We start from the raw sequence: 16,511 nt of genomic DNA on the forward strand, positions 1-16,511 counted from the left end.
TACAGTCATGGAATCCCTGCATGAGAAAAACAATCTACAGGAAATAATTTTAAAAGTCAGTAGTCTGGTTCTGAAAGAGAAGAAGGAATGACTTTGTTGTCTGTGAAAGAACTGTAGTTTAGATGGGTGAAGAACCTGTGCACTCTCCTCTCAATGAACCCAAATAATTCCTGTTAAGTTTAATCAGGTGGAATGCATATTTTGCAAGGAATTAATCCACTTAGTCCACCACAGCTAATGATACATAGCTAATTATATCCTTTGCAACATACACAGCACGAATGAAAAATCTTGATGCAAAACTCTGCCCACTCATTTCCCTTTTCCCAGAGCAGGAGTGGGGACTGAGTCAGGGACACCTTTGATCTCTGTCAGCACGACGGCACAGAGACAGGCAGGGCAGGCTAGGCTTAGAGAGAGGACAAGCCTGGTGCCCTCTCTCCTGGTGTATAACTACTGCTGGGTGCCTCTCTGGGTACTGTGGAGTCACAGCTCAGGAGCTGAGAGGTTCTGAGCAGCCCAGGGCTGTTATACAGGCAATGGAAGGGAGCCCTTCCCTGCTCCCTAAACAATGCCCTGAGTCATGAAATTATGTAGGAGTGGCGTGGCAACCACTTACCTCAAGAAATTCAGACCAGAAGGGATCTTTTAATCCATCAAGTGCAATTCCTTCCTACCAAAGGCCTCTTTTCATTAGTTCTGCATCATAAATTGGTCATAAAATTCCTGTAAAACGGTTTGGGCAGGTAGCTTTATTTTCAATTAATTATTCCTCTTCATAGTCTGATATTTTACTATTTTTTATGTGCATGACAGTTACTAAAAATGATGTCCAACTCTCCTAAAATGACAAAAGCACATTTTTTAGTACCTCTCTAATTAGAAGGAGGTAGCAGATACTCCCCTACATGCTTGTGTTCCCTGTGCAAATGCGCACAATCTAGCTTTAAGTGAGCGAGGTCAGCAGTGAGGGGCTGTCACGTTCAGAGCTCTGCTGAGAAGCAAAATAAATTGATCTGTTAGGTCTGTGCTCTGTCTTAGGAGCCAATCTGCTGGTGGTGCTGTCAGAGCCAGAGCATGATTGTGTAAGGCTAATTTCAGTTTATTATTGTGATGCTATAGGGTGTACAAAGGATTTATTCCCTGGAAAGACACCGAGTCTTATGTTGTGACTGATAGGCGGGAGTGGGGAAATCAGAAATATGGGAGGAGAACAAATCCACTGGCAATATTTTTTTTGTATTAAGTATTTTGATACTTAATAAAAAAGTTGTTGCCTTTAAAAATTACTAGTTCTCAGTTGTTTCACTCAAAATCACTCCCATGCTGTCTTTCTTGTAGCTGCCCAGTGCATGGCTGCCACATTACTTCCTGTTGTACAGAACTTATCATGCAGTGGTTATTAATGTCATGTAAATCATTATCCACAATCAGCAACCATTTACTGAATTTCCACATGTAGTATGGGAACAGGGCTGTGTCATCCTACACAGTTATTTCTGTAACATAAATGATTTATTTTTCTCAGAAATATCCCTTTCCTTTAATGAAGAATTTGCTGTAAATAGTTTTATGTTCTAGACAAAACCATATAGCAAAGGAGAATTTAGTAAAACTTCTTCACCAGTAGGGTTGCCAAGCACTGGCACAGGCTGACCAGGGCAGTGGTTGAGTAACCACCCTGGAGGTATTTACAAACATGCTGATGTGGCACTCAGGGACTCAGGGACATGGTTCACTGGTGGACTTGGCACTGCTGTGTGAATGGTTGGACTTGATGATCTTAAAGGTCTTTTCCAACCCAAACAATTCTGCGATTCCAGGCTCACAGTAATCATCTTTAAATTAATACCTCACTTGGCTGCTGATATTAAAATCTTTAATTGTAAGTTAATGCTCTCTTTCTCCAGTAGGGTTGCAACTTTCTGTGTTACCTTTTGTCTAAATAGCCTAAATGCACAGATCTTACTAATTTTAACTGTGATTCACCCCTAAGTTAACATGCTTACAGTATGTATGCTTACAGAGTATCATGCTTATAATAGTAATAAAGGAGATCATTTCACCCATGATTATACCATGAAATAAAAAGAATTGATACCGTCATACACTTATCCCAGCCTCAAACTCAACTTTTCCTTTATATACTGTTAAGTATAGAAATTCTGCACTGGGGTTGGGGAAAATCTTTCTAAAGGAACCAGCCTTGACAGTACCCTCTTCCTCATGCTATTTGGTGCAGGTTGAGACTGGAGATCTGGGAAATGTCTACAAGATCCGAGTCAGCTGTGATGATGTGCCAGGCTTCCGGGGCTGGCATCTGAAGTCTTTTCACTTACAAGAGCTGCATAGGAAACAAGAACTGAACTTTGAGTGCAACTGCTGGCTCACTCTTAAGAAGGGGGATAAGGAGCTGGTAAAAGAATTCCCTGCAGTCACTGAGGACCAGAAAACTTTACCAGGTAAAAGCACCAAGAAGGCATGAACATGTAAATTAGCTGCTTGAAAATAAATCAGTGACACACATATATATAGTGCGTTGTCTGGATTTGATATCTTCAGTGTCTCTGTTGCACCTGTCTTCCCACATGCACTGCAAGAATAATGAAATTTATGTTTTAATTTTCCAGTTTAGTTGCATATTGGATTTTACGGTTGCTAAGTCTTCTGCATGATTTTAAATGAGAAAAAATGAACAAAAAAATTGGACTTTTTAGGGAAATGAACACATTCAAAGCCATGGAAATGAGTTGTTCTAGAGTTGCTATAGAATCTATAGAGTGGCTATAGAACATATTTTAGCTTACAAAAGCTTTAGTTGCTGATGTAAGTATCAGAAGTAAGCCTAATTGCACAGAAGGGTTGGGTGTTTTTTCCTAAGGACTACTTTTTTGCCATACTCAAAGTTCTCAGAGATGTCCTTGGAATGTGAAGACTTACAGAAGTCCTGCATTTGTTCAGAAAAATTAGCAGTTACATGGGATAAAAGTAATTAGAGACATGACTGCTTTGCTAAAAGGAAGTTCCAAAAGTTCAGATCCCTGAATACTAAAACCTATTCATGACCTTAAAACAAAGTATAGTGTTACATTAGTTAAATGTTAATTCTGCAGAACTGTACATTAAAAATGCATTTGAAAAGTTTTGGTTATTCTTTTTGTAGGAGCCTGAATATATATGCAATTAAATGATCATCCTCAGAAGAAAATCTGATCTGACTGTAGAAATTAATTAATGCAGGATCAATATAAAGGCAAAGAATTTATAGTTTCCTTCTTTAAGTTAATAAGTGCATTTTGTAAATTTTTATACTTGTATGTCATATCATGCATCCAGATGTTATGTTGCATATGTTTCTTATTTAAATTTGCATAACCTTAGTCTTTGACCTGTGTTAATTATTATCTATTTCAAAGATAATTCAGTTTTTAATTAGTTTTTAGTTTAATTCCTGAATTAACTCACATGAGTTCTTACTCAATAAAACAGAGTTGAGCAGAATTTGCCTAGATGCATAAGTCTAAATTGTCCAAGTCCAATTTCATTCAAATTTCTAAGAAAGTGAATGGAAAGTCTTCACTGAGCTTAGCATGAGGAGATCAGATTCATAAAGAGTAACCTGATTATTTCATTCATTGTGTAGCAGATTTTTTTTTTTTTGTAGCTGCAGAAATAAAAAAAAATATTCTTACTAAATATTCTTAGTTGCTGTTTTATTTTGCATGCAGCTTGTACTTAATCAGCTTTAATTAAACTTTTTCTTTTCTTTTTGTACAGTCTATAGATATGTTGTTTCCGTGCATATTGGTGACCGCTGGGGAGCAGGGACTTTTGCAAATGTTTACATCACTCTCTATGGCAAAAGAGGGGACACAGGAGTGAGGAAACTTGATACATCTCTAATGAAAGGAGGAAAATTTCAAAGAAATAAGGTAATGGCACCATACTGCAGTCTTACATGTGCAGGGGTCGGCACTGCATTAAGTACAGCTGAATGCCTGCTCAGAATACCTCTGGCTAGATAGGCAAGAATCTGGAAACATCCACAGAATTTATCTTCCAGATATTCGCAATAGACCAATGCCAGTGTTATTTATTTCCTGTACAAGAACATGCCCACATGGGAATAAAGGCTTCACATGAGCAATACAGAGCAGATTAGTAGAGAGAACCTCTGTGATCATGCTTCTGACTTCTTCTGTTCCAAATTTAAGACAGAACAGGGAGTAAAAAATTGAACAATCAGTGAAAAAATAATTAGAGAAATTTCCATGAGACTTTTGCAGTCTATGATGTTTCTGAAATCTTAATGACACTTTGAAATACCAACTCAATATCAGTAAGTTTAGACAAGAAACAAAAATTCCACTTAGAAAAAGAATGCAAATAAAGCCAGTGTTTCCAGATAATCACTGTAAATAAAATTCTTTTGTGAATTAGACTTTCATTCACTGATCAAGGATATTTATAAAAACTTATGCAAAAGTGTCCATTGTCAAGGAGACACTTAGATTTCTGTGAAATAATTTTATTAGATATTTCTCACAGCACTAGTTCAGGTAAAAGTGGAATCAGTAAGAAACTGAGAGAATATCTAAATTTCATTTCTATGTATTTCTCAGAACAATGCCTATATACAGAAGACAGTATTGTCATTATTTTAATTTATGTTCATACATGGATTTATTTCCTAAAATATCTTAATTAATGAAGTTAATGATTTCTGTTCACAATCAGCTGCTGCGTTCTGACTATTATTAGAAAAAAAAAGATCTTTTTGTTATATGAAAGTACTTTCAATATTAGTAGCAGAAAATATGCTTCTCCAATATTTTATTTAAAAGGTAATAAGGACAACACATAGGACTTTGGCAACTACTGTGTTCTTTTAGAGATGAGCTTGCTAATATCTTGGTTTTTTAATTGTTTTGACCTCCAGTTTAGTTACTATCTACTACTGAATTCTTTTATTTGAATCATGGTGTTAATTATATTCCTAGACATTGCTGCTCAAACTCAAAGTTGTTCATAACTTTCTAACCTTTAGCAGTTACTGTGACATCCATCTGGCCCCTGGCTGGGCCTTATGCAGAATACCTTACTTTGTTACAAAAATTTAGTGGAGTATACAATTTCTTTCTTTAAATTTCCCATTTTTACTTATCTTGTTTTTCTGACACCTTTTCTCATCTGTTGCCATTTGTGTTTACTTGTCTCATGTCTCTCTGCCTTCTCCATTCTGCTTCCCTTCCCATCTCTCATCTTTTACTCTTCGCTTTCATTTTAACTTCCTCCCTTACTCTTCTCAGTTTGCTCCAAAATTATTTTCATTTTGTAAGGAAAGCAAAAAAGTCAAGTTTTCTGACTACTGGAGAATCATTTTAAAGCTATCTTGGAGTAAAAACACTCTTTAGATCTTTAACTTTTGTTTAGAACTATTAATATATATCTAGACTTGTATGATAAACTTTAGATGTCTGAAAGACAGAAATTCTATTAGAACCAAAATCTTATCATAACTGACTGTCAGAAAGTGGAGGTATATAGATTTTAATGTAATATGAAAGGATTGATGTAGTGATACATTTTGACCAAACATCAAATGAAATTAAAATGCATCATTAATGATGAATATAGGAATAAATGTTAGTTCTAATCAGTGTGTGCTTCCTTAGATTCAGCAGGGAGATGCAATGTTAAACTTTACAAAGAATCAGACTTTAAAAATTTTGAGTTCTCAGATGACTTCAGGCCTATATTTTCCCTGAAGTTCAGGTCAAAATTCTGTTTTATTAAGTATTTCCCTGTTTTGCAGGTGGATTCATTTTTGGTGGAAGCTGTTTCTCTGAGTCATTTGCAGAAAGTGGTCATAGGTCATGATGGAGAAGGCTACGGGGCAGGGATGTACCTCAAGATGGTAACAGTCAAGGAATCACAAGATTCAGACAAAGAATGGGTCTTTCCACTGTGGAACTGGCTTGATACTCATCTGGGTTTGTGTGAGACTGTTTGTGAAATTATAACAGTTGGTAAGTTCTGCAAAGCTGACCTGCCCATTTTTATATACGTTTGACTACAGCTTATTTACATGTCTCTAGTATCCTTCTTTTATTGAAAACGTGAATTTTCAGTTTGATCTTAGTGTTGTAGCAGAACCACATCTGGTAAGGTCAAAGTTAGTATAATTCTGTCTTCTCAATATGCTGCATATGGAACACCTGCCTTCCAAATTAAACACAGCACATTTCAATGAGAGATAAACAGCCAAGCTTAGGATGTGCACGTCATGGGGATAAATAGCTTAAATTTTATGCACTATTTTTTGGCCTAGAATCTCATTTGAAATCTAAAGAACAGTTTTTTCAGTGAAATGAGCCTGGTCTTTACCTGTGACAGTATTCCACAGCACAAAACAGCAGTTCTGGTATGAGCAGTTTCTGCTCATTTCACACCTACTACTATGCCATGATTTGCACAAATCTAAACCTGGATGCACTTGGCAAAACAACACTTACAGCAGGACCTTTAGTCATTCAGAAGTAGTAAAAGATTTCTTCCTTCAATCCAGTGAAAAGAATTCAATGCAAAGAAAATGAACCACAGAACTTTGTCCAGAAGAAGTAAGACACAAGATGTCCTTGATTCAGTTGTGTGGTTTTTCTGAGTTGCAGAAAGTACATTTTCCTGAGCTGTTCCTCTTCATGAAATAATTTTCACTCTGCCTAGACTGGTTAAAACAGAACTAAAATGAAGAATAACAACAATTAATGAAGAAAAAGAGAGGGAGATAGTGATATTGATCTTCTGAGCATCTGGCAAATAACTTTGTGTGTTTATTATAGGTTACCTGCCAGTCTCACACTATTAAAGCACCTATTATTTTGCTAGGCAACATCTGGTGACAAGCAAAGCTCATTAGAATTGTTCATTTTGCATTAGGTGCCTGCATGCTACATATGGCTACATGCTCTTAAATGATAAATTTGCTTTCGTAACACTGATTGCTTTTTAAAGAAAATTACTTAGACCTCTAAAAGTTGACTGAATATTCTTTTACAAATTACTTCCAAACATGACAGGGAAAATACATTGGCATCAAAAAATGCCATTGAAACTAAATTTTAAACACAGAAAAAACATTAAGCTGCTAAATTCTTCACAAAAAATATAATAAAGATATTGATGTGTTCTTCTTAGTGAGCAGTTGCTATAGATACAACATAACCTGCAAAAAGAGCTTTGTTTGTGTACTGTAAAGGCTGTGGTCCTGCTAGATTATGCCATTCTCTCATGCTGTCATCTTTCCTTTCTCTTTGATAATTTTTAAAGGTAGAAGGTCGACTCTTAGTCCTAAACTGCCTGAAATCAACATGAAGTCATCAGGTTTCTGGATAATGGATATCACTGGATCTGATTTGAGTGCTGAAGAGGAGCCAATTTGCCTTTCTTTTATCTTCTACGGCAACCTGAGTCACAAAAAGTTGCCACTTCAAGTCACAGGAAAAGCAATTCAGATCAAAGTACTTCAACCTTTCTCTGTTGCAAGAAAAGCCTACGAATCATATAGCCAATAATCCACTTAATTCTGAGATAAATTGTGTCTTTAAACTAAGCTACAAAATTGATTTTTAAGTCCTCTGTGTAGTTTGGCACAGATCATGATTTTTGTTTGTAGGTAGCAACACATGAACAATGGTTTTTGTATGAGCTAATTCTCCCAGTGTCTCATACTGAGAATGCTTAAGTGAGTGGATTGGTCCCTTGGTGCACATCACAGTGTATAGCACATGGCAGGTACTGATTTACAGGCTTTGTTGATCTCAAAAAATCAGCAATTTGTAAGCATACAATATGCCATGGGATACTGTAGAGCTTAGGGGCTGATGATAGAGAAGGAAGAATCATAAATGAGATTAAATGCACAGAAGGTTAATTTTTCTCTTTTCTCTCTTGTGTAATTTATTCATCCCTGCCATCAGTTTCTCCAAACTGTTTTTTCTAATGCAGTTTCTTTTTTCTACCTGTTATTTATCATCTCTTCCTTTTTCCTCCTAATGAATTGAATTTTATAATTGTGCTAAAGGAATAATTTGTTGTATTTTGATGCTCCTCTTTTCTTTAGTGAAAGAGGAACTAAGCAGACTAGACTAACCACAAACATGATCCAAAATGAGAAGTACCCAGAGGGTTTTTCCAAGCTATTTCCAAGAATCTCTGGTAAATACAAAAAAAAAAAAAAAGTAGCATGAAGATGGAGGTGCCCTGTCAGAGCAAAGGCTGAAGTCGGGCCACATGGACTTCTACTATCTGGGCATACCTAAAACCAAAGAGCAGGGGAAAGAATCCAGGAAAGGTTGAATAGGAAAACACAACTTGTCTTTTTTCTCTTTTTGTTCCTTAGAGTGAAATAAAAATATTAATTTTAAACCACTAATTATAATATCTAAGGCCTCCTCTGCTTTCACCTACTCAAGCAATGGTATGTCCTAGAGAAGGTGCACTATCCCCAGTAGAACTAGATTGGTTTTTTTCCTCAAGTATGAATGCAAGATTTTAATGTACAATTCTATGAGCAAGAGTGAGGATGAAGGATCTCTTGAATGTTTCCTCAAAACTGGATTAGCTTTCTTTCAAATTTATTATTAATTGCATCATTTTTATTGTTGTAAGAAATATTTCCAATAGTGTCCAAAGTTTATAAAATTGTCTAAATCTTCTGTGCCTGAAAATAATCTACTGAATCTGTGTAATATTTATGAACATTGTGCCTTGTTCTGTGTACAAATTTCTGCAGCGACTGCCATTGCTTGCTCCTTAATATCTAACCTCAATCATTCCATCTCCTCATTCATGTTTTTAAATCAATTTTGTATTTATTAGAAATTATTAAAATTGATTAGAAAATAGTACTATTTATAAATCTGCCCCAATTTTTAACTACTGAAGTTTGTTCAACTGTTGCATACAGCTGCCAACTACATTTGTTCTGGCACAATTGAAATGAGATCCATTCATCTTCTCTTTCTCCTCACACAGGATGAACTGGCAGGTATTGGCTCAATATACAAAGTCCAGGTAACTGGCCCACACAGTGAGCTAAAACAGCCATGGCACTTAGATTTACTGCATATGAAGCACACAGACACAAAGGAGGAGATGTATTTAGCTTTTGACTGCTGGTTCAACCCTAAGGAAGACAAATGTGTGGAGCTGCCAGCTCTCTATGCAGATCAGGAACCTTTGCCTGGTAAGCTATGTCCTTTTTTGTTACTGGGGTCAGTGTCTGTCTCTGGAATAACAGTATATCTCTTTGGGGCCAAAAATACTGTGTGGAGATCTCCATAAGAATTAGATATTAAGGAATTTGGTGGTTTGGCACATGCATTCACCACAAAAGGGAAATCATTATTATGAGGATTATGAGAGATGCTCTGAGTGATGATACCAAACACAGTATTTGGCTTCTTTCACATTAGATGATGTTCCAGTTTTGAGTCTTGATTATTTATTATCTCTTCAAATTAATGGTATGTCAGCTGAAGATGAGTACAAAATATCATCTACTGTGTGATACTATTTGTCTCATCCTATTCACAAAGAATTGTATGTGATCTAAAAACAAAGTAAAGAAGGAAAGAATCGCAGACCTCCTGCGCAACAAAGACAGAATTTTTAAAATGCCACACAGTTAGCTGGCTAAGGGATATCCAAGAATTTCAATTAAACTAGTGTTTTATTGATGTCAATGAGAAATTCATAGCACAGCAAGGGATATTCTACAAAAATATGCACGAAGTTGTATGTTTCTCTGCTGTTAGTAGTATATGTGAATGATATGATGCCAGAGATACAATTAAGTGATTTCTGCCCACCACCCCCAACCACTTCCCCTGGAACAACCAATTGTATACTGATAACTTGATCACTAGTACTTAAGGACAAGCTTCCCATTTATTCAGCTTATTAGAATAAAGAGAATTGATGGAGAGAGTAAAGATCATATATTGAGGCTTTTAGTGCCAGTTAAGAGGTTTATTGCTAGAGGCTATAGTACAAAGAGGTTCTGCTTAAATGGAAACTAATAGAAAAAGATGGAAGCAGCCCAAAAAAAGAAATAAAATAGACCACATGGACTTTTGCAGGCCCTTCTCTAAAGAGTTTCCTAAATATTTAATCTAACTTAAAGTATAAACTTGAAAGAAAGTGCTAAGGCCCTTTAAATTTCTGATTTTGTGTGGGTTTCCATAATTAAAAAAAATTGTCACCTTGCATTCATGTACTGAAAAATCTTACCATTTTAGACTTTCAACCCATCAGATTCAAAAAACATTGGGTGTTGGACGTAATATATGTTGGATTTACAATCAAGAATATAGGAATTCCAGACCTTATTAAAAGGCCCTATTTCCCTGATTTATTTAAGAAAAAATGAGAAAGATTGTAATTGAACAATTATTTTCTGAATTCAAACTTGTTAAATTTTTTACTGCATATAAAAAATACAAAAAATTTTAAAAAGTTAAAATTCTAGAATACACCTCTTAAAGTCTCTATTGTGCTAAGAGCCAATTCGAGATACTGTCTGAAAGCATTATTCTGATATGTAAAGTAATTAATTATTGAGGTGTATTAGAGATATAGGGTGTTTTTCTTGGAAAATTTCTGGGAAAAGCTATGTGTATACTCTCTCTCAAAAATTAATCTTTAGATGGGAATATCTACTAACCTAGAAAGTTTCTCACAAGCCATTTTATGGAGTCCAGGGATTTAAAACTGGAGGTGTAATATCACTTTTATTCTTTGTGGCCCAAATACTACTTCAGTCTAAAATTTCTTCTTCGTTATATTTTGGTTTTATTCATATACACACACACAAGAAATTAATACAAAATAATGATTAAAAAATTATGTATTTAGTCTCCTATCGTTAATTTTCGGGGTTTTTTTTTCCTTTGTAAATTTACATTAGGTGATTACTTTCAGTTTTGCAATATATTGGCTAACATCTAAAAGAGAATTTTTATAAATAGGATTGGGAAGAGACAAAGAATTAAAAGCTTGAACAGAATACTTTATCTCAGTAGATTTTTGTTGTTCAGGTGTGCTGGTCATACGGAACACAATCTGAACGCTCTCAAACTCAGCCTAAAAACTTTTACCCCATTTCCCAGCATCCCCTTTCAGTTATGACTCCTTTCATAGGGGCTACTTTGTATACTTTTATTTCCCTTAAATAGTGGGAAATGAATGGTAAATATTTGCTGTGAATACATTGAGCTTTAAATTATGCATCAATAGATTCAGCAGTTTCAGCTGAAAGCACCGACTCAGCAGAAGCACCACATACATTTCTAAGCTAAGCTCATGGGTCTATATATTAATGATTCAAATATTAATGGACAAAAGCAGTAAAAATGTGAGCACTGTGCTTTCTCATCTACCCCCACGGAAGTGGCCAGCCATGATCTTATTCAAACAAAATATTTTGATCATATTCATACAAGTTGCCTTTTGACTTCAACAAACCTGCTCCCGAGGCCCAGCTACATAGAGGAGGCAACACTCTGAACGAGCAATGCAGAAACTTCGCATCCTGACTCCCCTGAAAGCAAAATGCCATTGGCTAAATGCTAACCAAAGTGTCACCTGGACAGATCATGCATTTTCAACCATCTGGAACTCCAGAAAGATCAAGTCTGTGTAGCTGCACTGACTTTAATGCAGCTATGTTTTTTTTTTACCTGGCAGCACATTTTGAACTCCCTTGAAGAAAGGAATGAGATATGTCAGGGCCCCAGGCTGGGAAAAGTCTTGGTTTACTTTTTGTCATCAAATATGAAGTGATACCATCAATTATAAGAATTTCCCCAGTCCTTAGTTTAAATTATTAAAAAAAGAAAAAAATAGTCCCAGGCGGAATCCCTGAAGCAAATAGTGCTGCAGTGAACAAAAGCTACATTTAAGCAAACAGAATTTCTCAGACATCATCCTCATGAAGTAAAAGGCAAAGATAAAGAAATACATTTCAGAAATGTATTGAAATTAGCACTCTTTCATTAGCAGACTTATGCAGCCTTTGTTATTTAATGAATCCTTTTAAATATTAATGTTACAGTCTATACCAACCCACTCTTTAAAACTGTTAATCCTGTTATGGGACCTTTTTATTCTAGAAATAGAAAGGAATAGCTATATAAGATGTCACAATATTTGAATTCAGACCTTTTGATTATAACACTCAACATGAATAGCACCAACTTGTGAAAGGAGCTGTAAGAAAACCTTAAAATAAATATCCTCAGAACACTTTTTTTTCCCTCCTTGTTTTCCTATCACCTACGCATAAAACTAAATGACAGCTTTAGCTTCTGGGTTCATTGAATCATTCTTAAACCTACTAGAACTTTCTCATAATTATAATATTTTTAAAGAATGTACAGTTTGCTTAAATAGACCATTTCTACCTTGGAAAAAATTTGATTGAAGAAGGAAAATATACTGAGAATATCAGACATTTCCAGGATGTATATTCAGATATTCATGTATCCTATGATGTACATTAGACTGAAATACATGTTTCAGGCTTGAATAATGTGCATTTCCATGCTCTCTAGCTTGTACTGTCAGCTGTGAAACTGAAAGTGCTTTGTTTCTGCTTGATTTCATGTCTGTCTAAAGCACCACTCCCCTCCTTTGCACACCAGCGTTGCCTGGGAAAGCAGATATTGTAGAGCCAGCCAAATTCCAGGGAGGGACAGGAGGCAGAGTGAAGCTGGAAGATTTTCTCCAGCATGTAAATGTCATATAGTCTAGATGTTGTCTGTGTTTTACTGCTACAGTGATGAAGGCTGTGGGAGAAAGGGCTGATAATTTTTGGTAGTCAAACATAGCTCAGGACTTGTAAAACCCTGGATTTTAAGTCTACTCAGTTCTTAAAAAAAAAGTCTTAGTGTTTGTGATAAAAAGAGTTCAAGAGATAAAACAAATATTTTCAGATAAATTCTTGGTACATGTGCATTGCCCATCACCTGCATCCCAAATGTGACTCTGCATTTTACAGTGGAGAAAAATGTTGTCCTTATAAAAATATTAGACAGTCGTGTTTTACAAACGTGTTGCTAACTTTTATTCTTAGGCTGAAGAAGCAATGCCTGTGGTGGGAAGCAGAGGAACATTTAGACCATCTAAATTTAGCCTCTGAGTTCTAGTGTTTATCTCTAGAATGTGTGGGAACCCATCAGAGGTGTTTTCTATAGCACCTGCCTTCCCCTGCTGGCTGCATAAGAATCTCAGTCCTAATATAGCCACCAAAGTTAGATTCCTAAATTGACAGTACCAGCTCATAACACAAATGAGCCCAGATGAACACACTATGCAAATGATACTTACTATTATAATCTGAATTAGAGCACACAACACCAGAAGGAAAATAAAATTTATCCCCCAAAAACCTTTCTTATTTTTTCCTGGGGTCCTTGCTGTTAAAATGATGTAAGTAACAGTGAATATTGAGATTGTGACCTGATTCTGTTTAAGTGTTTCCTTGTTCCTTGTTTCCATAGGAAACTCAGGGACTGAAATAGGTCATTTAAAAAGTGAACATAAGAGATTTCCATGAAGTTTCTTTGTCATGAATTCAGTCTGGTCTCATCTGCATCACTTCCCTATGTATTGTGACAAAGATAGGCAAAGAAGCAGAAGCTTCATATAAGGGACATAGGTGTCTCTTCTAATCTCTGTACTATGACCACAGCTGAGAAACTAAGGAATGCTTTCCCTTAAACTCAAAATTCAGTTATCTGACCTGGATTTGTGGGCCATTATATCATTAATGGCAGGTTCCTTGGAGAATGATACAAAATGTCAGTAGGCTTTTCTATTTATATGTTAAAGCTGATGTTGAAAGAATTTTTAATTCATTATTTTTATTTCGTATTAACATATTTTAACTTAAGAACATCATGATAGTACTATGGTCTAAGTAGTGATAAATAAAAATAGAGGCAGGGAAAATCAAAGAAATATTAGTAAATAATAGGAAAAAAAATTAGACTTCCTGAAGAGGATGCAAGTATGGCTTTTTCCTTAAGAAGGATTTTCCTACCTTGTATGGAAGGGGATATTACATAAGAGATCCTGTGCCCTAAACAGCAACCAGTAGCACTTATTTTCTGGGAATGGTGTTAGAGCACAGAAAATCTACATTCTCTAGATTGCCATCCTGTTATGCAGCAGGAATGTGTTTTGGCTATGTGTATGTCACCAGAACTGAAGAGACCTTGTTTGGTGGTACAAGAATTGGTTTTTAATGCGGGTGTCAGGCAAGAAGACAAGTGTTTTCTCCTGCTGACTTTTTGGGTTTATTTTGTCTATTTTTTCTGAAGTTGTGGAGTATGAAATCCATTTGCACACGGGGGACTTGAAGAAGGCAGATGCCACTGGAGAGATTTATCTTCGTATACAAGGAGAAAAAAGTGACTCAGGGAAGCGATGGCTTAACTCAAAAAACAGCCTGTTCACTTTTGCTAGAGGGCAGGTAAAATAATGAGGAAAAATGTAACTGAATCTGTGAGTGTCTTTTTGTTAGAACTTATATTTTCAGAAAACCTTTCATGGATAGAATATCAAAAATATTAATGTTTTATATTGCATATAACGATTGTCTCCATAGCTAACATATTGTTTTTAAGCTTCATCACTGTCGTGCTACAGTAAAACAATTAAGGTGATAAATTAATTCTGAATTGGACAAAACTACCTCTAAGAGTTCTGTTTTAATATTCCAGACTTTTAAGGCCAGGGTGGCATCACTGCTTTATTAAAATATGCCTGTTAGAAGTGACAACATTTCTGTAGAATAACTCACATTTGTAGCCCCTCTATCTAAAGTAGTCTATGAACATTTCTTGCTATCTCTCCTGAACACCGTCAATGTTCCAAGACGACTCTTATTTTTTTCATTTTCAAATTTTTCCATCCACTTCTTGCTCTTTGGTAAACATATTGTTGCATTTTGAGATTAAATAGCTTTTCCTAGAAGAGTAATTCCTTGAGTAGTTGGCAAAAGAACAAAGTAACTAAAACAGACTTCAGATCAAAAGGAAATATCTCTTTTAAATCAGAAGAACATGTCTAGCTGATACTTTATGAGATCCTAGTGTTTAGAATTTCATCTAGGATTTTTGTTTGTTTGTTTTAAGGAAATCATTAAATGAAGTACCTGGAAATCTTTTAGGGAGAGTGAGAGAGAGTATTTCATTCTTGCCAGCCAGCCTAGTGCAGTTTCTTCTCTGGTGCAGAAAGCTAGAGAAATGTACTGGATATATGTCTAATTTATTCTTTACACATACCTGTGTTTATTTTATCTGCTTTTCTTGCTATTTTTAAAGATTCTAGAAGATTCAAGGTTTTTGCATGAAAAGAAACCCAGATCCTAGTCATTATGTCCTCTGTATTTTCTTTCTCCATTGTGGAAGAGAATATGCATGCCCAATATTCATGCTCATCAAGAAATGATCAAACTGGTAGCTCAGAGTTCACAAGTTAAATCTGAAAATAGTGACAGGGTAGTAGAGCTCATCTTGTTTGAAGGAGTAACGTAGGAAGTTGTACAGATTAGTCTTTTTGATGATAGTAGATAATAGTCCTGTGTAGTATGTCTTAAGGATAGTGTCAGAGAAATCTGAACAGCAAGACTGCCTGCTACAATGGATAAGGTATCAGTACAGATACCTTACAGATACAGAAGAGGGACAGATTCCTTTTTCTTTCAAAAGCCCAAACTGTCCCAACCTTTAGAAAACACTTTATTTTATAAGAATGTGTTACATTTTTGCCAAGAATAAAGCTTGTAGAGAAAAACCTGAACAATAGCACTTGACTTCTGTGAATACTCATTCCTGTGGAAGTACTACTCATCTGCAAATTCACAAGGATTTTTTCTGTATAATCCAGATTCTGTGTCACTTTTTGTACAGGCTTGTTCAGACTTGCTAAAGCCTTCCTCTGAAATTCTAAAGGGCTTTTCTATATCTTGGGCTATAAGACCTTAATCTTCTTCTTATAGTAAATATTTTGAGTAGCAACTCTTTGGGTATTCACTCTGTTGCAGTTCTCTTTACTACAATTTATTCTCAAATGCCAAATGCTCTGGTCTTAGTCATTGCTCTTTTTTTCTAGATGGTTTTTTGACCAATGTTACTCTCACAGACATTGAAATTCTGGAACTGTGAGACTGTGGGAACAATGCAAGGGTTTTATTTTTTTTTCAAACCCACAAACTGGTACCCAACTGTTGTATTCAAACTTGCATCTTCAAGCCAGCTTTCCAAGACAGCTGCTTCTGTGTTCAACAGAATAACTCATGAAGTCACATGAAATAAAAGTCTTAGCTGTAGAGAATTAGTTTTGCAGCTGGTTTCTCAAAAGATTAGATGAATCCATTCATAAGTAGTGTGTTTCCAAACCTCATTTCTTCAGGCCCAGTTAAAAAAAGCCAATGAACATGCATT

At 35.6% G+C, this 16,511-nt stretch overlaps 1 protein-coding gene across 1 annotated transcript in view; it reads left to right on the forward strand.

Annotated features, from left to right (window-relative positions):
* The window catches only part of LOC132079350 (lipoxygenase homology domain-containing protein 1-like), a 116,605-nt gene that overhangs the window by 44,799 nt on the left and 55,295 nt on the right, over positions 1-16,511 (forward strand). The window contains 6 exon segments of the mRNA XM_059481884.1: positions 2,243-2,462; positions 3,778-3,932; positions 5,816-6,029; positions 7,330-7,520; positions 9,037-9,247; positions 14,385-14,536. Coding sequence (XP_059337867.1) covers positions 2,243-2,462; positions 3,778-3,932; positions 5,816-6,029; positions 7,330-7,520; positions 9,037-9,247; positions 14,385-14,536 — 1,143 coding nt within the window.

This window comes from Ammospiza nelsoni, chromosome 1 (assembly GCF_027579445.1).
Source record: "Ammospiza nelsoni isolate bAmmNel1 chromosome 1, bAmmNel1.pri, whole genome shotgun sequence".
Classification (NCBI taxonomy): Eukaryota; Metazoa; Chordata; class Aves; order Passeriformes; family Passerellidae; genus Ammospiza; species Ammospiza nelsoni.